Raw genomic sequence first — 24,070 nt, 5'->3', positions numbered from 1 at the left:
TACATTTCAAACTTTACTAAAACATAAAAAAAGGATTTAGAGTTATACCCTTTGAAAAAATGCTTGTCTAGACTCCTCCTAGACCCTTTGGTCTCCTTCTTCTTCTTCTATGGTTTGTAGTGGCTCAAGATTGGGGGAGTAGGAGAAAATATTTGAGAAAGAGTGGAGGAGTATGGTATGGCCGGATTTTGAGGGGGAGAGAAAAGCTAGGGAAAAAAATGAGGCTTATCCTATGGTGGTTCCTTTTATAGGCACTTGAAAACTATTTTTTTAACACCACATCAACTCTCTCAATCAACCAAATTTTTGGTTCAATTTTCCCCAATCTTGGCCGGTTATGGAAGGAGAAAAGGAGAAGCCAAAATTGCCATTAATTCCCCTTCAACCACTACCATCCCATCACCTTAACTTGTAGCCTTCTAACACACTCAACATATAACCAAAATTTTTGGATATAACTTCCTAAGGATGGCCGGCCAAGTGAAGAGAAAAAGGATAAAAAAAAAAACTAATCATTAGTCCTATTCACCTCTCTCATCACATCTCATCAAATCACACACACTAACCTACCCTTGTACTTTTGTCCATTCCCTTAACTTACTCATTAAAACTGTCCAAAATCATACTGACAGTTATTTTCTCCTGTATACGGGTTCTGGATGCTAGGTTGTACTGTGCTGGGAGATTCTTAAAATTAAGATTCTCTAACTGTATCTATACTGGAAATTCTTCCGTTTTAAAGTACGGTGAGAATTTATCGATCGAATTTACTTGATCGGAAAAATGTGAACTTAACGTGAAATCTGCTACAGAATTTAGGAATGCAGATGTTAATTCCCTAAATCCTTCAATCACAAAATGTACATAGTATAATGATTTTCCAGGAAAATCCTTGACTTGAATACATGAATTATATTATTAAAATTATGGGATTTTTTTCTTGGTCACTACAATAATATACAGCGGTGGCTCGCCTCTCAATGGCTGCTTCTGAGCATTCTATTACACATTGTCTATCAGCGTCCGAACCCATGGGAAGCTCATCATTGTGTCTCTGTCTCATATAGTATTCCTACAATTACAACAGAACTTGATAGATTAATAAAAAAAAAGAGTTCAATACCTTAGACGCCTCCGGGCCTTTTTCTCATTATCAAACAAATAATTTAAGGATGTCTGATGAATTTTAACTCTTTATACTAAGAAAATTAGAAGGCGGCCTTTTATGTGCAAAAACATGATACGTGCTTTCAAAACTTTTAGCGGAATGAATTTAGGGACTAAATAAAATTAATTTTGATAAAAATTAAAGTTCAAGGACTAAACTCTAAAGAGAGAAGAAAGTTCAGGGATATTTGAATGGGTGGATACCCATATTGACCCAACTAAGTTTAATGGGAGTCTAATGAGACAATATATAAATAAATTTAGGTTATGGTTCTTAATACGTCAAATCATTCGGCAGTTTTCATTCTTCCCCATCTAGAGAGAAAACACCCCGTTAATGAACTAAGAAGATTTGACTGAGGAAGACAATAACCGTTGTGCTCGTTGTCTTAGAGGATTCTATTGGAGATTTAAGGCTGCACCAATAGAGACAGGTATTTATCATAACTTATTTTCTTAATAATTTAGTGTGATGATTCCTAGAATATGAAACTAGGATTTAAAGATCTAACAACTTTGCTCCACCGCTTTCATTTCTTGTTAGTAAAGTGCGAGTAGTAGGTCGCACACTGTATAAACAAAATGTAATAATGGCAAATCCTAATACTGATTTATAAATTAAACGGTATAAAATTTAATTATGTTTTATACATGGTATAAAATTCACAAAGATTCTCTTAATTATGGCATTCATCAATGCATTCCCTCTAATTTTGAAGATTTGTTGCCATAGTTGTTGAACACGTAATTGATGTTGTTATAAATGGTAAAAAATCCATAAACATTCTTTAAAAAATTTGAGAACTTTAAGTTTTGTCATTGGTTGGATTTTTGGCATAATTGGCCCTCAAACTTGTCATGGTTTAGTAAATTATCTCTTAAATTTTTAATTTTAACAAGTTATTCCCCGAGCTTGTAAATTTGTTACAATATGTCTCATTTAATTAAATTTGTTAGAATTTTTTTATTAGATTTAAGGGATTAAAAGTTGAGATATTGAAATATTTATATTACATTTGAATTAGAATATTGAAATTTTTAACTGAACATGCTCTTTTGACACTATTTTAATACAATCGTCGTTAAAATAAGATATATTACAAGTTCAGGAAATAAATGTGCTAAAAACCCTCATTGATTTTATCGAGAAAGTTTTATGTCAATAGTCATGATGAACCGAGCCTAAACATTCTCTAGGAATTGGAATTTTTAGAGGTTCCTGAGTAGTGAGTAGTGTTTGTGTGAGGGATTTGAAGAACGATCCTTGATGATGATGGGCCTGACTCTGTACTTGCTTATTTGGGTGCTTGTGAGATCTTTTGACAGCCAAAGGATTTCAATGAATGGTTAACCAATTTCATCTGATTTGTCTTAAAATAATTCTAAGTTTAACCACATTATTTTTAACAAAATTCTAAGTTTAACCAATTTCATCTGATTTGTCTTTAAAATACCAGCTCCATCACCTATATATGGAGCGTCACTTTCTTTATACTAATAATAATGTTTGATATCTAATTGAGTTTGTGGTAAAACGAGTTTATATTATTGACATTCGAATTTCACAAATATGACTTTTCTGGTCGTTGCCCTGTCCATTTCGGTTTATCCGTGTCGAACTAATTGAAATATCACAAAACTTGCATAAACAAAATTGACTTGTGACGCTATCGAGGACCACTGCTCTTGCAGTATATCCTATAGACAGGTTGTCTGAGCATATTACGACGGACGGGAAGTGTTATCAATTTACAAGACGCGTGATTACAACCGACTAGAGCCGTTTGGTTCATGAATTAGAATCATGTGATTAGAATCATTTTTGATTTGCGTGTGTTTTTTTTATGAGAGAAAATATTGTAATAAACTATAAACTATGATTCGAATTAAATAACGAATCCTCCAACCAAACAGGTTTAGTTCTGTCACGAAGCTTGTTGGGTGTCTCACATTTACGTCTTCCCTAGTCCAAGTATTTAATCCAATGGCCAAGAGTGAAAGATCAATGTAAAACGTAACTGTTGCAATATTTGTTGTAATAGTACTAGATTAATTAATTTATCAATTATAAATTAATTATATTATTAAACGATTACCAAAAGCAATAAATAACAATACTCTATAAAAACTTACATACTGGGCCATGCCTAGCTATTAAACAATATAATAATTAACTCTGTTACAATCAACAATGGACTTATACAATCTAAAGACTCTCTTTTGTAATTGTTGTCTAGGTCTTGTAATAATTAACTGGATCTATTCAGCGAGCACTACTTGTCTTCAAATTCTACACCATGAAATCCCTTTATTTGGTAGATTACTCTTTTCTGAAAGTTTCACATTCTTCTCTTGAAAAACGTAGAATATCAAACTCTCAACTCACTGCATGTGTAGATGCTCCAGGTCACTTTAACTCACAACTGGTTGAGACCTATAAAGAGCAGCATGCAAGTCTATCTCCAAAACTCAATCAAAATTCAAACTATTGCACAATTTGTTCCACCAACTTGTTGCAACACTATCTAATTTGGAGTTTGAACTCCAAATTCGGTTGTCTTGAATCATTTGTGTGTGTTCTGATGTCTTGTGTCCATGGTTTCATCAGTGATCAGTTATTTTACTTTTTTTCTTTTTGTTTCCCATTATGTTGTGGTCTGTTGTTGATATCGTGTATGTTGGTTTCGTCACGGTGACAGTTAAGGCATGTAGTTTCTTTCTCATATCATGACACAAATTGGTGTCTTTGGCTTGTAATAAAGGGCGTTTTATTTATTTATTTATTTATTTATTTTATTTTAAATTAAAGGAGTTGGTATGGAATGCGTATGTTAAAAGACCAAAGTTGTTATTTGCTTATAAGAGAACAAAAAATATCAGGAAATATGGTAATGGACCGCATGCCAAACCAAACAAGTTATGAGGTCTAAAGGTCCGTTTGTTTCATATACTCAAACTCAAATTATTAATTCTGTTATAGTGTTTTCCTTTCACAAAAAATTTAAATTTAAAACATAAGAATTAAGAATCATGGTTTGAGTATACATTTTGAACGTGCCTTAAAAGAGTGAAATGATACTTCAATAGACAGTATGATATACTAAGAGCATACCTAGTTGGAAATTAGCATCAGACTGTGACGTCTTTTTTTTGTTTTTTGTTTTACCACATTATTTTGAGCTTGATATAGGGAAAAAAAAATAGTATAAATGCATTATTTCAAAGAAATTTAACATTGTTTTAGCCAATATCAAAATATTACACAAATATCACTAGTGCTGGTCTCCACATAGACGCCTAAAACATGAAAAATTGGCGGTTCCGGTTCCCTCTCTAGGCCTTTGACAGAGAGAAAGATCAAAGAACCGATTCAGTGGAAGTTGCTTGAGACCAATATATATGCAATAGTGGTGGTATGAGAGTGAATATGATTAACACTTTCTGACCTTTCCGTTTTCCCCCATCCTAAATTTGCAGACATCATTTTGCGGTCCAATTAGTCACGGCGAAAAACGACATCTTTTAGCAGGACATGAAGATTGAAGATTAAATGGATATCAGGATATGGTTGCAACTTTCTAACTGCAAGAATATATTCTGTAACTCGTGTCCATGCAATGGATGAGACTAAGAATATATTATTATTCTTCTTTGGCTAAAAATAGATGTTTGGTAATGGAGTATAGGCATCCAAAAACGACAAGATATCTCCGATCAGGAAGAGAAGTCTTGCATGAAGATGAAGAGCCATGTTTGATAGCCGAGAGCCCAAGAGCCTAAAAGAACGCCGCGAAAAAAAGGTTGCAGCGAGAAATGTTCATGAGAAATTGGCCGCCTCCGCGAAGAAAAGATATCAGTTTTTTAAAAAGGAAAACGGTTGTTAAAAAAAAAAAAAGATATGTTTGATTGGTGAGAAGGTGAAAAGGGAAAAACAATTAAATTTAATTGCAGGGAATTTTTTTTTTTTTTGAAATTTTAAGGGGTGTAATAAGTAGAATAAGGAGTGGTTTAAGAACGTGTGAAAATTTATAAAATCAGTTATATAAGGTATGTGTACTTTTTCTTATTGTGCTTTAAAACCCAATAAAATCTAATTATGTACCCTTTAAGTAAATGCTTTTGTGAAATTTCAACTTATAGTGTGATACGTTCGTAGATAATTTTGTTAATTTTTTTCAAAGTTATTACTTTAGGAGTTATGGACAAAAATTGTTAACATACGAATCAAGGTTATTTACATAAATGCCGATTTGGAGCACTTTTTGTCTAAAAATGCTGACTTTTTTATTTATTTATAACACTATCGACTAATATATATAAACACAATTATATCTTCATATAACGAAAAAAGGGAAAAAATGATTAAAGAACAAAATAGGTAAGAAATCAACAAAATCAGCAATTAAAAAAAATCAACAATTAAATGGAATTAATATTTAATGAAATGTGGTCGTTTTTAAGAAAAGGAAAGTTTCTCTATTACAAAAAAACAAAAAACAAAAAAGGGGAATACACCAAAAATTTTAAAACCGTTGGCCATATTTCTCTGGAAAAAAAAGCCCTTCTTTGCACCCATGCCCTGCTCAAAAAAACAATCATCACTATGAAAATAAATACCAAATTCAAATTACGTATGAAACACAGAAAAAATATGATACAAAGAATAGATATTTATCATTATTTTAGCGATGAAATCATCATGAGACAGAACACATTCGCCTCCATTGCACCAAAAAATATTAAAAACTATGTCAAATGAAAAACAGTCATAATTATGAAAATGAATATTAAATTTAAATTACATATGAAATAAGGAAAAATTATGATACAAAATATGGATATTTTTCATTATTTTAACGATGAAATCATTATGAGACAAAACACATCCGCCTCCATTACACCAAAACAGTCAAATGAAAAACTATGTCAAATGAAAAACAGTTATCATTAAGAAAATGAATATCAAATTGAAATTATATATGAACATGAGAAAAATATGTGATACAAAGAAGAACAAATATTTTTCATTATTTTAACAATGAAATTATTATGAGACAGAATACCTAACAAATGATTATGAAACATAATACATACATAAAAACCAACTAAAAAAACATTTAGACTAAAATAATGACTATATCATAATGAGATATAAATTATTCACGAAAAAATCAACCAAAAAAAAAAACATCTCATCTCTTCAATGATAAGATCTGAAAAAATTAGAATTAAAACAAAAAGAAGAAGAAGAAGAAGAAGAAGAAGAAGAAGACATATAAACCAAAACAACGGGAAACAATATAAACCAAAACAACAAGAAGTAAAAGCGGAGGGAAAAACAGGAAGAAATAACCGAGAAAAATGCAAAGTAAAAGCAAAAACGGGAAACAAATATCAAACTATAAATTATTACCAAAACAACAACAATATAAACCAGCAATAACACCAAAAAAAGACAGAGAGAAAGAGAAAAATATGTCAATATTTAATATGAATTAAAATTAATAGATTAATAGTTTACATAAGTTAATAAATAAGTTAAATTATTGTTTTCGTCCATAACTTGTCTGATTATGAATCATAACTTGACAAGTTATTATTCATAATTGTCCATAACTTGTCTGACTATGAACCATAACTTGATAAGTTTATCCATAACTTATCTGATTATGAACTATAACTTGACAAGTTATGACCTATTAATTTCTATAACTAAAAATTAACCTATATACTTTCTTAAGTTTTTCATATTGACTTATTTTTTACTATTTCCCAAAAAGAAAAGCAAAAATGATGAGAGAAAAAAGTACACCGAACCTAGCCTTATATACAACAAACCAAACCTTCCCTTTGATATCCTAAAAGATGAATGTCCAAAACTCCCCTAATAGACAACAAATCAAAGCTTTTGTTTGTCTGATCTCCCAAAAGAATAACACAAATGAAGGAACAAAAGGGACACACCAGTACACCACCCAATTCAAAAATTAAAAGGGGCAGAAAAGCATATACCGTGAAAAAAAAAATCAGAATAAGATCATAATCATTGACTACAAAAAAACAATTCGAGCCAAAAAAAGAAAATAAATCTAAATTATAATAATAAAAAATCAGACTAAAAAAAAACCTAACTATATACGTAACATGCCAAAAATATTTAATAAGGGCAATTTCGAAAAAAAATGCTTGTAAAGCTGAAATAAGCATTTTTACAATATTGAATAATAGTCGACTACTTGCTCAAAAAAAGAAAAAAAAAAAACAGTAGACTACCATCGAGTATCATGATAAGATATTGATGGATGACAATTCAGATAACGATATGACGACACGACTCAAAATTTGTGTGAAATTAGTAGATTTAGGCCCTGTTCATTTCACCGATTCGAGTTTTGCTACAGTAAAAAGCTCTCAGAAACAGTCACATCTAACTTTTTTGCTACAGTAAAAAGCTCTCACATAAAATTATATCTCAACTCGAATTAAAAACTCGAATCAACGAACTAAACGGGCCCTTAGATTTACTATAAATGAGTTTGAGTCATAATCAGGTTGATACGATTAACACGATTAATAAATAGGTTGATTTCCTAACACAAAGTGACACGAATTGACACGTTAACTATATGTGTCATTTACAATATAATGATATGTGATATAACATGAAAGTTTATATGACATATTAAATACAAATAATGTGAATTTTAATATTTGTAGGTAAAATTCATTTATTTTTGTTAAATGAAAAGATAAATTGATTAATAAACATGTTAAACTTGTCTTGACAGTATTAAATAAGTTATTATTATATTAGTTATTTATTCATTATATTAATTCAAACGAGTTATACGAGTTGATACGATTAACACGATTAATAAATAAGTCGTGTTTGAATTGACATTCTTGACACGTTTAATAAACATGTCGTGTTTGAGTTGATATTTTTTAATACGATTAATAAACGAGTTGACACAAATACGACCGACTAATACGAATCGTCACATGGCGTTTTTTTTTTAAACGGTTTTTAGTTAGTAACAATAAACTATACGTCGTTTCCCAAAAACGACAAATATGCAATCAGCGTCTTCAACCTCGCCTTTTTCTTCCCTCCTCAAAATCTTCAAATTTTAACAAATTCCACAACCAAAGAAAAAAATCAGTAACTATTCGCGAAAGCTCCTCTGACCAAAATGCTCCCGCGACGCCTCGTTCTGAGCTCGTCTTCCGACGAAGACGACGAACCCCATAATCAGCCTCACCCACGCCACCACCAAGAATCTCAGCCCCAGCCGCCATTAATCCTCTCACAATCACGCAATTCCGTAAACCCTAACCCTACCACTCCCAATCCCTCCGTCGAGCTTCTCGAGATCTCCGACGACGAAGATTTCATCGATGTCTCCGACAATCTCTCACCGCCGTCGCTTCCTACTCCCAATCCTAACCCTAATCCTAATTCTCCTCCTCCTCCGCCGCCGCCGCCGCCGAGCTCCGGTGGTTGTCCGATAAGCGATATTCTTTGGGGGCTAGGGTTGGGGCTGAAGAGAGAATGGCTCGATTTTTGTGTCCGGGGACTTGAGCAGGCGGTGCCGGGGTTTGGCGGCCTCGGAGTTGATGCCAAGGCGAAGCTTTGCTTCGAGAAGTTTTTGGTCTCTGATATGAATCGCTCCGGCGGCGGTGTGCTTCCCGAGAATGTTGATCGACTTCATCTGGTTGATCTACCCGGACCGTTTGTGTTGCAGGTTAGCGTTCAATTGATGAACGAAAAGTTTGAAAAAAGAGGGGTTTTTTTTTTTTTTTTGGTTTGGGGTTTTGTGTTAATTTTAGAAAAAAAAATTTGAAAAAAAAGGGGGGTTTTTTTTTTTTTTTTTTTTTTTGTGAACTTCTTTGTTGGATTCTTACATTTTCAAATTTATTTTGAATGAAAAAAATGTCTTTGATGGAATTGGAGTAAAAACTTGATCTTGCTTTGTTTAAGTGAAGCTCGGAAAGTTTAGAAAGCTCAGAGGATTGGAATCAGATTTTTACTTGGTTGGTATAATTATTTGCAAATTAATTATCGAAGTCATTTGATTTCATATAATTTTAGATATTTACTTGGAGATTTGGGCAGTACAAACACTGAAAAATATGAAATAAATGCAACTTTCATTTTGGCTGTTTTATCAGAGTGTGCCTCTGCAAGCGAAATCTCTTTAACAACTAAACTTTTTTCTGTTCTCATATTGGGTCCCTTTTATGCAGGTTGATGAGATTGTTAACATAAGTAATCCTCTAAAGGGCAGGTATCAGAAGGCACCTCCTGGTATCAAGAGATGCCTCAAGTTGTCGATGACGGACGGCTTACAGCGTGTATTTGGAATGGAATACAGACCTATTAAGGATCTTGACGCTTTGGCTCCTGCTGGATTGAAGGTTTATCCTAGCTTAAGTTTATTTAGAATTTTAGATAATCACTGATACTAGTCTAGTTTCTTCATTGGAGAGTATGACGTGAAGCCAGTTCATTTACACAATGGCGTACTATAAGTTTTCGAATAAAACAATCTATGGATGCCTGTGTCCATAGTACCAGCAACGTACGTATAATAGTGTTTTGACCTGAATTTGAAGGTATATGGCGTTTAGAATAGAACTTTTATTGGAGTGCAGCCAATGTTCTTCCTTAAAATGGTAGATAAAATATATTATGATTACTTAAGCTGACATATAGTAATTTCCCTTTTTTTTTTATGAAATAATTTCCCATTTCGAACATTGCTTTTAATTGCGGCTCTTTTTTCTTTTCTTTTTCTTTTTTTATATAAAATTTTTCATTCTACCCTTCTCAATTCCATTTCGTTCTTGCCAAGTAAGAAAAATCTGATCATGCTAGCCCCCTTTTTTTTCCGGAGTAAAGGTTCATGTTCTGACTTAAACAGGTTATCCTCATGAGTTGTAGGTTGTCATCTGTAATGTGCATATACGACATGGACTTCTTATATTGGTCCCTGAGGCCTTTGAAGTTTTAGGAGGAGTAGTTGAGGAATTGGAAGCAGCAAGACAGCAGCTTGTTGATGAAGTAAATAAGCTTCCTAGGGGAATAAGGTATGTTAGAGATGTCAATTGTTTCACTCCTATAATTCAACTGTTATATTGACATTTTGTGTTGTTATGCAGAACCAGGGGCGGAGTAGTTCCTCCTTTAAGGACTAGAGCAACTCTTGCTGCATGGCCATCTAACAGCGCTCATGTAGCTGGAAACATCAGTAATATGACATCTGAGCACACAACCCCCATTCGGGTGCACAACCAAGGTAATATACAAGCACACTTCCATGTATATTGTTCAGAAAGATTGTTTGAAGCGTGAAACAAAGAGTTCCTATGCACTTATAGTTCCATTGAATAACTCTAGAGATTAAGTTCATGAGACACCTACTTAATGTTGGAGACTCATAAGGAATCCTGCACATTACTAGCATCAGGCCAACTGCGAGTTTGAGACCTGAGAATTCTTTAGAATGTAGATTTGGGTGAGTATTTTTGGATAAGAAAGCTACTACTGTTTTTGTATGAAAACAAGAAGATCCCCGTATTTACATTTTTTTTATATGTCTCGTACATTAGGTTATACCTCTATTTTTGCTTTTGAAGTTTTCTTGTAACATTATTGCTGAACTGTAGGTTCTACTTATGTTGCACTTAGTACCGATGCTGATCAAAGAGTTGGGGGAGAGTTTCCTGGTGTCAGTAGTGAAGAAAGTGCTATTCGCAATTCATCAACTAGTGTCATTATGGATGTGGACGAACTTCCTATTCCTGTAAGCACAGAAAGTGCCATTCCTAATCAATCACCTCAAGTTGTCACTGGTGCAGAAGAGGCACCCTATGTCGTCTTTAGTACGGTAGAGGAAGAAGTCCTTGTGGATACTATTCCTAATAGCAGAGCTAATATTGCACCCAACTCATCGACTGATGTTGCTTCAATAGCGGAGGAAATTGATATGGAATTGATTCCTAGTAGAACGGACAATCCCATGTCTGATACATATCCCAACGACGTTTTAAATGACGAGGAAATCCCTTTGGTTGATGAGTTTGAACATCCACTAATACTATCTGGGAACCGGGAAATCCCATTTACTTACTTAGCTAGTTTGTCAGCCAAGTGGACTGCAATGAAAAAAAGTGTTCGTTCTGTTAAAGGAATAGTTAAGGTGTGCAGTGTTTTCTTTTCTTTCTTTCCTTAGTGTCTTATCTGTGTACTTATCCTTGTCAGATCAAGGTATAAGACGTTACTACATGTGGTACTTATATTTATTATGATAATTTTTTGTAATGGTAATGATTCTGAATTGTGAATACAACATTGCAGTGTTTTTTAACCGGCGTGAAGCGATTCGAGTATAAGGACAGAACCTTTGAGCTTCAGGCTTATGTCGATGACGGTAGTCTCATTTCTGAGATTGTCATTCATCATGATGTAAGTACACGTTGGAGTTTCAACTAGACGCTAGGAGATTGTTGACCAGTTGCTATTTGATATGTTGATTAGCCGAGCTCTTTCGTGCTCCCAGGCTATACAGAAAATGATAGGTCATTCTCCACGGGAGGTAACGGCCGCTCTTTCTTCTTCTGACCCGACAACAGCTCAAAATATCAGGGAGACAATGAGGCAGTTCCAAAGCTTTCTAGCAAAATTTGAGGTAATAACGACTCTTGACATTTTGCTATGCTTCTGGGATTTAGTGCCAATTTTTTATATTTTTATTTATTTTTTTAACTCCCTTCGACATCTTCGAAAAGATTAGTGGCACCTATATTTGTTCCCTCATTATTTGGCTATGTCATGCTTTTAGGGGAAAATGCTTATAGAGATAAATGAAGCCTCTCCTCTTCCAGTTGCTCTAGAGATGAACCAGGGCTGTTCTGAATCCGATGCGCAGTTGCTGTTGCGAAGATTCAGGTCCTCTATTCTAGCACAAACATAAGAGTCTCTCTCTGTTCTCATAGACCCCATTGATGTATCCTCTTAATTGATTCAACTTATGTACGGCTACATCTTGGAAGATATGAAAGGTTGCATGTTGAGAAGAATGGAGATCAATTTGCGGGTATTCTCGGTTAAAGGATCCTGTTTAGTCATGGATCCTAATCTCTGTTGGATAGGGAAATTGGGAAAACATGAAAAGTTGCGGCTGAGGCAGTTTTTGTGGTAATCCCCGCTTGCTTGAGCTGAGATTTTAGCTAATTCTAGGAGAACAAGCCTGATTAGACAGAGTCACTTTATAGGATATTATTGGAATCGACATTGCATGATCCTGTGACTGCTGGGTTCACCTTTTAGCCTTACCTTACTAATCATGGCGTATAGATTATGTTTGACGTGAAAATGTTCAAGACCAATCAGTATCAGTGGGAACTCTCACTTTGTGGGTGTAGCTGATAAAGACACCCACTTGAGCTGCAGTTGTTACACTTACATGGTATGTTGTTTTTAACGATTGTTCCTCCAATTCCCTGTACCATCTCTTACATGGAAAATGAATCAAGATTTATAAAATAAACTTCATGACCATGCATATCGGACCATCAGTGACAAGAGTTAGCTTATGGGACCGCAATTCATATAGACACAAGTGGAGATGACAAACTATTTCTTAGTCATATGAATGTGGGTAATCTCAGTGTTCATTGCTCAGCTCAGGAAAATCAACTGTCCCAGGTCGTAGGTAGTGCCTCACTGTGGCTAATGCTTCTACAATCTTCTTGCTAGCAGTTTCTCTATCTGTGGACCCCATTCCCGGCATCAACAGCAAGCGATTGCACCACTCCAACACCTCAGGAAAAAATACATGCCACAGAAATGTGGGCTTTATCCAAGCTGGTACTGTCAAGTAATAGGCACCTTGGCATGCACCTTCGACAATGGCTTTGGCAGTCTCTTTGACAGACATTACCGGCGTCATGCTCATTACAACCTGCCCATCAATCAGGTAAGCATTTGGTGAACCAAGTTCAAACTATAATCATGCCGAAATGTTAGATTAGGCACAAGTTTCATTGACATGTAATGTAGGATCAAATGCATGAGGATACTGCAATCATCATATTGAATGGATTTATGATTGGAATGTTGCCACATGATTATTACATGGCAATTAAGAGCACCAATTTCATCTGTATATATCGTGGTGTTAAGTTACTATATATTAGCATTCATAGATCAGTATTGTTTGCTGGTGGTTTGATAAATTTGATTGCTAAAGTGGAAATCACACAAGAATAAAAAATGGTATTGTTGATCATAGAAAGGAAGACCTTACATCTCTCAATTCTTGGCCAAGTTCCAAGGTGCCTCGCCCGGTTAGGAACTTGCCCAGGGTCATTTCTGATTCGGTTAACCCCGGAGTCACAATTGTTATTCTAACGTCTCTCCCAATTTCAACTCTCAATGTCTCATAAAAACTCGTCACTGCTGCTTTTGAAGCCTGAAGAAAATTGCGAAAAACTAAGATGTGACCACAATCTAATATTCTACAAAGACCTTAAGTCAAAGCAACTTTGAGGGGTTTTCTTACGCCATAGATACCAAGTCTTGGGACAGGTAACCATGAGGCAGCAGAAGAAATCACCACTATTCTTCCTCTGGTCCTTTTAAGGTATGGAATTGCAAAGTATGTAGCATACACTGAACCCCAGAAGTTTATGTCCTACTCCAACAATGCTGAATTAATTCACTTTATTCGAATCTTTGAGATCTTGTAGGAAAAAAATAAAATAAAATAAAATAAAAAATAAAAAGTTATGCTTTGGAAAATGAATTACCATTGCTTGTGTGAACTTTTTAATATCAGGGGACTCTTCAAACATGCAGACTGGAGCCACCCCAGCATTGTTAACTAGATGATCCACTGTCACCACAAAACGCATATTTTTCATTGCTACAAAAAACACTAATCTTCCAAAACCACTCCATAATCTAAATACAAATATAAATCAGAGAAAAACCCAGCAAAGTTTTTCCTTTTCACTTACATCGTCCATAGTAGTTGATCGTTTCATAGACAAACCTCTCACAATCTTCAACCTTGGAAACATCTGCTCGAATAGTGATGACATCTTTGCAGCCTAGCAATGTGGCAATGCTGGCGACCGATTGGAGTCGGTTCTCTCTTCTCGCGACAAGGGCCAGACGAGCTCCTTTTCTAGCATACTCATACGCCATTCGCTTTCGATCAAAGCCACAAAATCCATCAAAAAACAGAGAAAAACAAGTTTAGAAACTTGGGTTTCAATCAAAACAAGCTTGGTAGTTGTTATTAAGCTTTGCCAACCTCGCCAATCCCAGAGGATGCTCCAGTGATGAGCACTACTTTTCCCAACATGTCGTCCTTGAAGATGGGTCTTACGGTGCAGAAGAGGTACTTGAAGAAGAGATATGGAGGGAGAAAGAAAAGCATCAATGTTAGAGAAATAGAAGGAATTATGATGTTCGTTACACTGTTGATGAAATCCATGGCTGGCTAGTGGCTTCCCTGCAAAACAAAGATTGAAGAGAAAGAGAGAGACAACAGATATATTTGGCAGTGTCATCGTTCTGGGTGTATTTTATTTTATTCTTTTTTATTTTTTAAAAATGTTTAATGTAAAGTGAAGTTAGCCACGTAGCATCTTTGCATGGAAAGGAAACGACACGTAGGAGGAGAGCTTTATCTTTTGGTTTTTATCCACTTTTAGCTTCCTTGACAAGTCCAACAAAGGGCTCTATTCAATTCAATCTGCCAAAGTTCCTATGCATAGTGTCTTATAGCAACTTGTATGGTCCAAACTTCCACTTGTCTAAAGCGTTTGTCCTCTTTCAAATTGTTTGTTTCATTACTTTTAACAAAAAAGTGGGTTGATTTTTGTTTCTATAGATTTAACATCGCTTTTATCCTCATCTATAATTGGAAGAATGCTATTCAGTCTAATTAGAGAAGCATTTTTATATGTCAATTGTTCCTAATCATTACACCAGCTTCTTAACCAATACTTTTACATTGATCAATATTTATGTTTTGCAGAGGCAAACAATATTCTGGCTAGCTCCATGACCAAACGTAGATATGCTTGTTATGAAGTTTTGGTCATTATCTTATTCTGCCTTTCCCCTGGCTGCTTTCCTCTTGGCAGATATATGCTCAATGATCATTACGAGCAAACTGTTGCACCACTCTATCACCTCAGGACACGTCACTTTCACCGGAAACAGCCACCAGAACCACGCAGGCTCCGTCACGTACAGGTCTCAGCGGCAAGCGGCGCTCACAATTGCCTTGGCACATCCTTCAGCTGACCCTTCTGGGACGAGTGATCTAAAAATGTTCTGTCCAAAACATAAACGTTTGCAAAAGTTAGCCCTACTGCCCCACTCTATAGTTACTGTTATCATATATTACACACACACACACACACACTTTGTTGCTAACTACCTGTTTTTTGGTCATGGTTGTCTTGATTAGGCCAGGTGTGAATATTGTTATGCCAATGGCCGAACCAAGTTCGGTTCTAAGTGTCTCGCAAAAGCTTATCAGTGCTGCCTTGCTTGCCTTGTAGAAGAAGCAATTGGAAGATGGGGGTTTATTAGAGGATTCAAAATATGAGTTTGACGTTGACATATAAATTCGACCATTTGTTATATTCTTTGTTCGTACATTGTAAATGGACAATGCTGGTAGAGGGTACCATCCACAGACTGAGGAAATCACTACTATCTTCCCTCCGCTCTTCTTCAGGTGTGGAATTGCAAAGTGAATGCCATTGACTGTACCCCAGAAATTAGTGTCCTACCAAAAACAACATCAACCAAATGCAATAAATTTTATGCCAGATAAAATATGTTAGACAATATATGAATTTAGAAAGAGTACAGCTGTCGACATGAAATATTCTCTTAGTAAAAAACTAAAAAAAAAAAAGAACGAAAAGGAGACAAATACCGATGTTTGTTTAATTGATTTTTAGTCAAATACTTATATTAACAGAGTATAAATTAAAAGTAAGGGATGAAAAAAATTCAGATTCACACTTTAAGGATAAATTTAACAATTTTCTAAAAAACAAAAAAAGATGTGATGGAATCTAGTATTTGTAAATGAAATTACCATAACATGACGGTGATCAGAAAGTTGGTTAATATCCTCAAACTTTATGACTCTTGCTGTCCCAGCATTGTTCACTAGATGGTCCACTTTTGCATCAAAATCAAAAGCCATTAAATTATGAAATCTCTCGAAGATCTATAACAAGAGAAATACTATCAAAACTGGCCACGAATTCAACTTACATCTCCCAAAATGTTCAACCGCTTCATTAATAAACCTTTCACAGTCTTCCACTTTAGAAACATCTGCAGCTATAGGTATACTATCCGGGGATCCTAGAGAACGAGCTTTATTTGAAACTTGCACAACACTTTCCTCATTGATGTCAACTAGGACCAAATGTGCTCCTCTTCTAGCGTACTCATAAGCAAGTTGCTTCAAAAAATGTTTAAAAAAAGGGTCATTCATCAAGAACCCAACAAATTTTGGCATTAATACAACATACATAGATACATACGTACATATATATATATATATATATATCTATGTGTGTGTGTGTGTAAAATAGTATATATGTATATATATATTGTGTGTACATATGTATATATGTGTGTGTGTATTAACCTCGCCAATGCCTGAAGCTGCTCCAGTAATGATTGCAACTTTTCCAGCAACATTTTGACTGCAAATGGATCTCCATATAAAACGTATGAGCTTGAATAGATGGTATACTGGAAGGAGCAAACTGAGTAGAATGAGTACTGAAGGAGGAACTGCAATGTTCATGAAAGTTTAGATCAAATCCATGCTTTGCAGAAACAGAAGTTCTCCTTTTTTTTTTTTTTGGGAGTGTGGAGTTATGGTAAAGTGAGGTTATTGGTATTTTTTTTTTCTTTCTGATTATATGATTTAATAACATTCATGCTGGTAGGTGTTATAGCATTAATTGCAGCCAACTAACACCAAACGTGAAATCCCTCTTAATACAGTGAAAAGTCGGATGTTTGGTAAAATTGACTCTTTGTTGAATCACGTCAACAACCCATTACTAAGATGGTGGAAAAAAAAGATTTTAAAGAAAATGACCAAAAAGCCACCAAAGATAGGTTTTTTTTATTTTTATTTTTATTTTTATTTTTTATTTTAAAGAGTTATCTTTGGGTTTTTATCCACTTTAGCTTTTTTGACAAGTCCAACAAAGGGCCCTATTCAATCTGCCACATTCATGTGCATCAGTTCAGGGTCAGGTTTTGGCTGAGAACATTACCTGGAAACTTAATTGTAAAGTTTAGCATCACTTCTTTTATCTTCATCTATTTGGATAAATAATGTTGTTGATGCAAATAGAGAAGCATTTCTAGATGTGAATTGCTCCAAATGATTACACGATCAACTTCATAACGATTATTTTTCACATCGATCAATAATTGTTTGTTTTGCACAAGCTAGGCAAAAATATTTGAGCAAAGCCTAGCTCCATGACCATAAATACATGCATGTTTTTTGTGATGTTTTTTGGTTATGATCTTATTCTGCCTTGACCTGCTGGGAAGAATGGCTTCATTTTCCTCCCGAAGTCTTCCCCTTGGCTGCTTTTCTCTTGACAGATACATGCTCAATCATCAACAGGTACAAATGGTTGCACCAGTCTATCACCTCGGGACACGCCATTTTCACCGGAAACAACCACCGAATCCACGCAGGCTCCGTCACATACAAGTCTCCACGGCAAGCACCGCTCACTATTGCCTTAGCACATACTTCAGCTGACTCTTCTGGAATAACTGGTATTAAAGTATCCTGACCACCAAATGACATTAGCTAGAGTTAACATAAAATTTATTGTTGCAAGTTTCATCTATGTATATATATATATATATATGTATATATATGCTAAATACCTGGCTTTTTGTCAAATTTGTCTTGATTAAGCCAGGTTTGACTATTGTTATGCCAATTGAAGGACCAAGTTCAGTTCTAAGTGTCTCGCAAAAGCTTATTAGTGCTGCCTTGCTTGCCTGGTAAAAGAAGCAAACCATCTTGGGTTTGTAAAACTAGAAGAGAAATTTTAAAAAATATGAGTTTGACATATAAATTAGAGCATGTATATTTTGTCCATTACATTGTAAATGGACAGTGTTGGTAGAGGGTACCATCCACAAACTGAGGAAATCACTACTATCTTCCCTTTGCTCTTCTTCAGGTGTGGAATTGCATAGTGGATGCCATTAACTGTACCCCAGAAATTAATGTCCTAGCAACAAACGACATCAACTAATGAGACCCCATGTATATATTAGTCAGCAAGCACAATCTAGCCGAAAATTCATACCAGACTCCACCTTAAGGTATAGAGTTCAAATCGCGCCACAAATTCAAACATATGGATATAGTGATACAATCAATAGCAGCGATGTATGAAATCTCTGTAGAAATTGAAATTACCATAACCGGATGGTGATCAGAAATTTGGCTAGTGTCCTCAAACTTACTGAATCTTGCTGTCCCAGCATTGTTAACTAGATGGTCCACTTTTGCATCAAAATCCAAAGCCAAAGTCATTAAAATGTGAGAAATCTTGAATGAAAAAAAAAAAAAAAAAAAAAAAACAATGAGATATGTACTATCAAAACTAGGCAAGATTTTCACTTACATCTCCCAAAGTGTTTCACAGCTTCATTGATAAACCGCTCACAATCTTCCACTTTAGAAACATCTGCTACAATAGATATACTATCTGGGGATCCAATAGAGTGAGCTTTATTTGAAACTTGTACAAGACAGTTCTCATTGATGTCAACTAGGGCCAAAAGTGCTCCTCTTCCAGCATACTCATAAGTAAGTTGCTTCATAAAATGTTAAAAAAAGAAAAGAAAGTCATTACATATCAAGAATATATATATACATACAGTGTGTGTGTGTGTGTGTGTGTGTATGTGTGTGTATATATATATATATGTATAAACCTCGCCAATGCCTGAAGCTGCTCCAGTAATGAGTACAACTTTTCCAGCTACATTTTCACTGCATATTGATCTCTTGATAAAAATTATGAGCTTGAAAACTTGATATATTGGAAGGAACAAAATGAGTAGAATAAGTACTATAGGAGGAACTGCGATATTCATGAAAGTTTGGATCAAATGCATGCTTGGGTGAAACTGAAGGAACTGAAATACATGATAACTTGAAGGAAGCAAAATGAGTAAAATGAGTAGTATATGATGAACTGAAATATTGTTCATGAAAGCTTGGATCAAATCCATGGCTTGGGAAAATATAAGTTTTTCCTGCTTTGTGGAGTGTGAGAGCTAAAGGCAAGTCCTGAGGTTTTTGTTGAATTTTCAAGTATTATTTTTTCCTTTTTCTTAGACGCATATATAAAATATGCCTTTTACATTGTTGGTTGGTATTATATTGTAAAGAGTTTTATTTGTTCCATGAACTTTTAGTGGTTAATTGATAAGTTTTTTTTTTTTTTTTTTTTCAACTTTTAATTTTTGATAAATTACTGTTTGAATTTAATAAAATTTGAAGGATGTTAAAATTGTGAAGAAATGCCTTGTGCACAGTGCATGTGACATGATGCGCTCACTCGTTCTGAAGTTTCTGTTTATGCTTTTAATGAAGGTATTTTTGTCCAACTCTTAAATGGAAAGACAGTTTGTGATGAAATATAAAATTCAAGAAAGCAATTTGTCAGATTGTAAGGGTTTTTTCTTTTTTTTTTTTTTTTGGTTCCTTTTTTTTTTTCTTTTTCTCTTTAAGGGTTAGATTGGTACGAAAGTAAGGGGAAAAAAAAGTATACTAATTATAAAGAAATAAAAGTACGCAATTATTAATTGCAGTGTTGTCACAGCTAGCTAACCAGACCTTTTTCCGAGATTTTGATGAAGTACTAATGCGGCACCTTTTAGATATGGTCACATATTAAAAAGTTGGCTAAATAAAATTAAGGCACCAAGCATTATTCTAAGTTCTTAATATCATGTTTCGATTAAAAAAAAATTGTATTTGTGAGAAAAAATTTTAAAGAAAAAAGTTTTAAGCTAAAATTTAAGAAACAACTGTGGTTTCTATTTGTTACAAAGATAAAGCTAAACGGAAAGGTAGACTGATCAAAATTATAGCTTATTAGTAAGAGTAGTTTAATACATTTACAATTGACAACATAATAGTCATGTAAAAGTAAAATTAATGGTATTTCTCAAATTATTTTTCAGGTAAAATTATAGTTTATATTTGTTTTATAAGTTTGAATTACTGTTTAAATCTTTTTATTAAATTTTTTTATCTTAAAAAATTTAAATTTTTGTCTAATTTTTCTGTTCAAACCCATGAATTAAATGGGCTCATAATTTTCAAATTTATCAAAGAGACAAGTGGGATCACAATTTTTCTTTTTTTAATGAAGAGCGCGGACAACTAACATCAAGAGAATTTTGACATACTCAACTTGGTGGGCACTCGCCACATGCAAAAAAAGGAAAAAAAAAATCATTAAACTTCCCATGCTAAAAATGAAGTCGCAATTTTTTGAAGTCCATGCATTAAAAAAAGGCAAGTAGGGTAGCATTTTTTTTTTTTTTTTTTTTTTTTTTTTTTTTTTTTTTTTTAAAGATAAAGAGAACCCCGATAGATCCCAATTATATTAGTCCTCACCATATGCCAAAAAAAATAAAAAATAAAAAAAATTAAATAAAATTAAAAATAAAAAGTAAGGAAAAAATAAACTCAACTTACTAAAAGCAAATTGTAATTTTCTGAATTCCACATATATATTGAAGAGGTAAGAAAAAGAAAGGTCATAAATGTATTGAATCCCATATGTAAAAATGAGGTTGTATTAACCCGGAATGTTTAAAATAGATTGCCTACTGTACAAATACAAGAAAATAGAATGGGAAAAAAAATCATGATTTCAATATGTTTTTTCTCTAGCCTTTTGGAAAGAGAAAAAAAGAAAAAAGAAAAAAGGGTAATGCTTTTGTCTATATATATACATAGATAGAAAAGATCAATCCATAGTAAAATCATTAATTATATATAGAACGAACTTCCAGCCAGCATCAAAATAAAACTAAAAAGAAGATCAGACCAGCCATAATCATAATTACAAAAAGAGTACATTAACCCTTACTAAGACATCAGAACCATCAGACCAGCCATAATCATAATTACAAAAAGAGTACATTAACCCTTAATAAGACATCAGAACCTTTAGGGATCAAACCAAAAGATCATAATCTTCAGTTAGAGTCTTAAGTGTGCTCGTTATTAGTGTGCCGAGGTTCTCCCGTTTTCGGACGTTAGGTGTGCGTCTGTCCCTTCGATGGGTCATTGACATTGTATCGAGTAGTATCCAAACCAAAGATCAGAATCTTCAGTTAAAGTCTTAAGTGTGCTTGTTATTAATGTGCTGAGGTTCTCCCATTTTTAGACCTTAGGTGTGCGTCTGTCCTTTTGATGGGTCGTTAGCATTGTATCGAGTAGTATGTTTCTCAGTTTATAATTGAATGCAATTTCCTTTTTTTTTTAAAAAAAAAAAAAGTCAAAATAGCCAGACAGAGGTATAACATGAGCAACAAACACCTGAGCCACCCAAGCCACCACCTGGGGACATGTCACTTTCTCCGGAAACAGCCATCAGAACCCCGCCGGCCGGCAAGTCTTTGCAGCAAGCCAAGTACTGCTCTCTTAGGGGTGAATTAGTCAAAAAAACATTTTTTAGGATGTTTGATTTAACTCAAAATTTTGAACTAAAAGTAGTGGAGGAATAAATAATTTTTGTGAACTTTTACACTGTATTGTAAACAATTTTATTTATTTGAGATTTTCAATTTGAAGCATTTTGATTGGATACAAGAAAATAGTGAAGTAATAACTAATAGGGTATTCTTTTTTCTGGCTCAATAGGCCCAGAGGAGTCCCTATTGTCGTTCCAATATCAGAACCAAATGTCTCATATACATTTGTACAAGCTATAATAGTAGATCCTGAACTTTTTTTCTTTTGTTTTTTCCCTTTTCTTCCTGACTGGAAAAGATATAGGTAGAATTACATTTTATATATTTTTATATATATGTTCAGTATAAATCTCTGCACATTAAAAGAAAATTGTCATATGTCACATGAAAGCTTGAAAAAGAAAAAATTAAAAGCGACTGATCATATTGAACGTTTTGAACGATTTCATAAATGAAATCAACCATTTTCAAAATTGGAGAGACATTTTTTCAAGGCAAAATTTGAATGACATAGATACATAGTTCAATGCACATTTATAAAATTAATTCTTAAAAAATTGTTGTTGCTTATGACCATAATCAATTTCCTTTTTTTGCACTGCATAAATTGGTATGACCGATTAAAGATCTTGCGCTAAGAGTATCAACCATCTTCCTTTTATGCACTACAGACAGAGGATTTTTTTTGTTTTAAAGAAAAAATACTTTTTGAAATATCAAGACTAAAAATGTTCGCATTTGGAACCAGAAATTTGATGGTTTTTATCTAATTACAAGAAAATTTTGTTATTGGTCCATTACAAGTTTTCAGGAAAAAAGAGAGATATTCCTATTGGTCCTTCGTCGTATCATATACATCAATGTTTCAGATTTTCAGGAAAAAAAGAAAAAAAAGAAAAAAAGAAAGCGTGAAAAGTGCAATCTTCAGCCAAAGTGATTCACTTCTTTCACGGATCATTCATAGAAAAATATGTAAATTCCAACTCCAAGGCCAAATGTTATTTTATTACATTAATTGGACTTAAAAATAAGAGAATTAATAGCAGTGTTGTGATGACCAGTTCAAAACAACATATTTTTTTTGGTTGAAAAAATTGTAACCTTTACACATGTGACGACCCTCCTTTGAGGCCGCCACTGTTACTAACTTTTTAACTTGTACTTACTGGGGTTTCTTAAAATATGCGGAACATTTTTTTTTTTTTATATAAGAAGGAATAATTTCATAATTTGTAACAATAATTTCAAATAAGTGAATCACTAAATTTCTTAAAGCTTTTCTTAATTTTAGTTAAGATAAAACCTTTTAGGAATATCCTTCAAATCGAATAGCATTTGAACTCTTATTTTAAATACTCTTTAAAAGCTTTTCTAAAACTAGTCATTTCAATCGGCCATCTCATTTGACTTTAAAACGGATTTCGTGAGAAATCTTAAATTCAAGTACATCTTAAAGTCCTTCTAAAATTACTCATTTAAATCGTCATGTTTAAAATTCATTTATTTGTTGCATGTACTGTAACATTCTAAAACTTAAATACTCAAAACTAGGGTTGTTAGCTACAACCTTGGTTTTCTTAACATACATATGTACGTATACTTTTTAAACATACATACTTGAAACTTTTGAATCATATAGACATATACATGATTTTTCTTAAACTTACTGCGGAAAATAACTGCGTGAGCGGTATCCATTCCCATCTCCACCATTCGTCCACCGCTCGCCATTGCCCTTCAAGAATTGCTGATAGGTTTCTTACCTACAGCATGAACATATCTGATTGAGCTTTCGCTCAGCAAGTAGGAACTATATCTCACAAAATAACTGTAAGTACACATGAATAAATATGCATGAGCTGATTATGCTTAATTATGATGTCTTATCATAATTTTATTATCTTACCTTATCTTTCTTACTGATGGGCCCGAGTGCTCGCGTACCACTTGCGCGCAATCATCGGAACGTGAGGGTTTGCAAGGTCCCCCACGACACCGTGATTATAACTTGAATGCCTCCCTTGAGTCGGAGGAAATTATTGTTATTTTCTTTTTCTCCCTTGTGGAGCTGGAGTTACCTCCCTT

At 34.0% G+C, this 24,070-nt stretch overlaps 4 protein-coding genes across 4 annotated transcripts; 1 reads left to right on the top strand and 3 right to left on the bottom strand.

Annotated features, from left to right (window-relative positions):
• Positions 1-8,309: 8,309 nt before the first annotated feature.
• Positions 8,310-12,164, top strand: LOC21393444 (recQ-mediated genome instability protein 1). The gene is made up of 8 exons (XM_010088690.2): positions 8,310-8,912; positions 9,415-9,585; positions 10,112-10,257; positions 10,330-10,466; positions 10,837-11,369; positions 11,528-11,635; positions 11,730-11,858; positions 12,012-12,164. The coding sequence occupies exons 1-8, from the start codon at positions 8,361-8,363 to the stop codon at positions 12,141-12,143; spliced, it is 1,908 nt and encodes a 635-aa protein (XP_010086992.1). The 5' UTR covers positions 8,310-8,360; the 3' UTR covers positions 12,144-12,164.
• Positions 12,165-12,823: 659 nt separating this feature from the next.
• LOC21393443 (11-beta-hydroxysteroid dehydrogenase 1B) lies at positions 12,824-14,712 on the bottom strand. The gene is made up of 6 exons (XM_024162033.1): positions 14,490-14,712; positions 14,191-14,383; positions 13,981-14,066; positions 13,734-13,865; positions 13,479-13,643; positions 12,824-13,133 (listed from the first exon to the last, which is right to left on the bottom strand). The coding sequence occupies exons 1-6, from the start codon at positions 14,670-14,672 to the stop codon at positions 12,837-12,839; spliced, it is 1,056 nt and encodes a 351-aa protein (XP_024017801.1). The 5' UTR covers positions 14,673-14,712; the 3' UTR covers positions 12,824-12,836.
• Positions 14,713-15,434: 722 nt separating this feature from the next.
• Positions 15,435-17,045, bottom strand: LOC112090527 (11-beta-hydroxysteroid dehydrogenase-like 6). Its single transcript, XM_024162027.1, is given in 6 exon segments — positions 15,435-15,520; positions 15,627-15,743; positions 15,849-15,980; positions 16,299-16,384; positions 16,481-16,673; positions 16,863-17,045. Coding segments are annotated over 6 exon segments (789 nt in total). The 3' UTR covers positions 15,435-15,442.
• Positions 17,046-17,744: 699 nt separating this feature from the next.
• Positions 17,745-19,454, bottom strand: LOC21393442 (11-beta-hydroxysteroid dehydrogenase-like 3). Its single transcript, XM_024161990.1, has 6 exons — positions 19,205-19,454; positions 18,892-19,084; positions 18,684-18,769; positions 18,361-18,492; positions 18,140-18,256; positions 17,745-18,038 (listed from the first exon to the last, which is right to left on the bottom strand). The coding sequence occupies exons 1-6, from the start codon at positions 19,385-19,387 to the stop codon at positions 17,799-17,801; spliced, it is 951 nt and encodes a 316-aa protein (XP_024017758.1). The 5' UTR covers positions 19,388-19,454; the 3' UTR covers positions 17,745-17,798.
• Positions 19,455-24,070: the final 4,616 nt, after the last annotated feature.

Source organism: Morus notabilis, unplaced genomic scaffold (genome assembly GCF_000414095.1).
Source record: "Morus notabilis unplaced genomic scaffold, ASM41409v2 Scaffold257, whole genome shotgun sequence".
Lineage (NCBI taxonomy): Eukaryota > Viridiplantae > Streptophyta > Magnoliopsida > Rosales > Moraceae > Morus > Morus notabilis.
The sequence above is the reverse complement of the archived record's forward strand: the minus strand, read 5'-3'. Positions and strand labels throughout refer to the sequence as shown.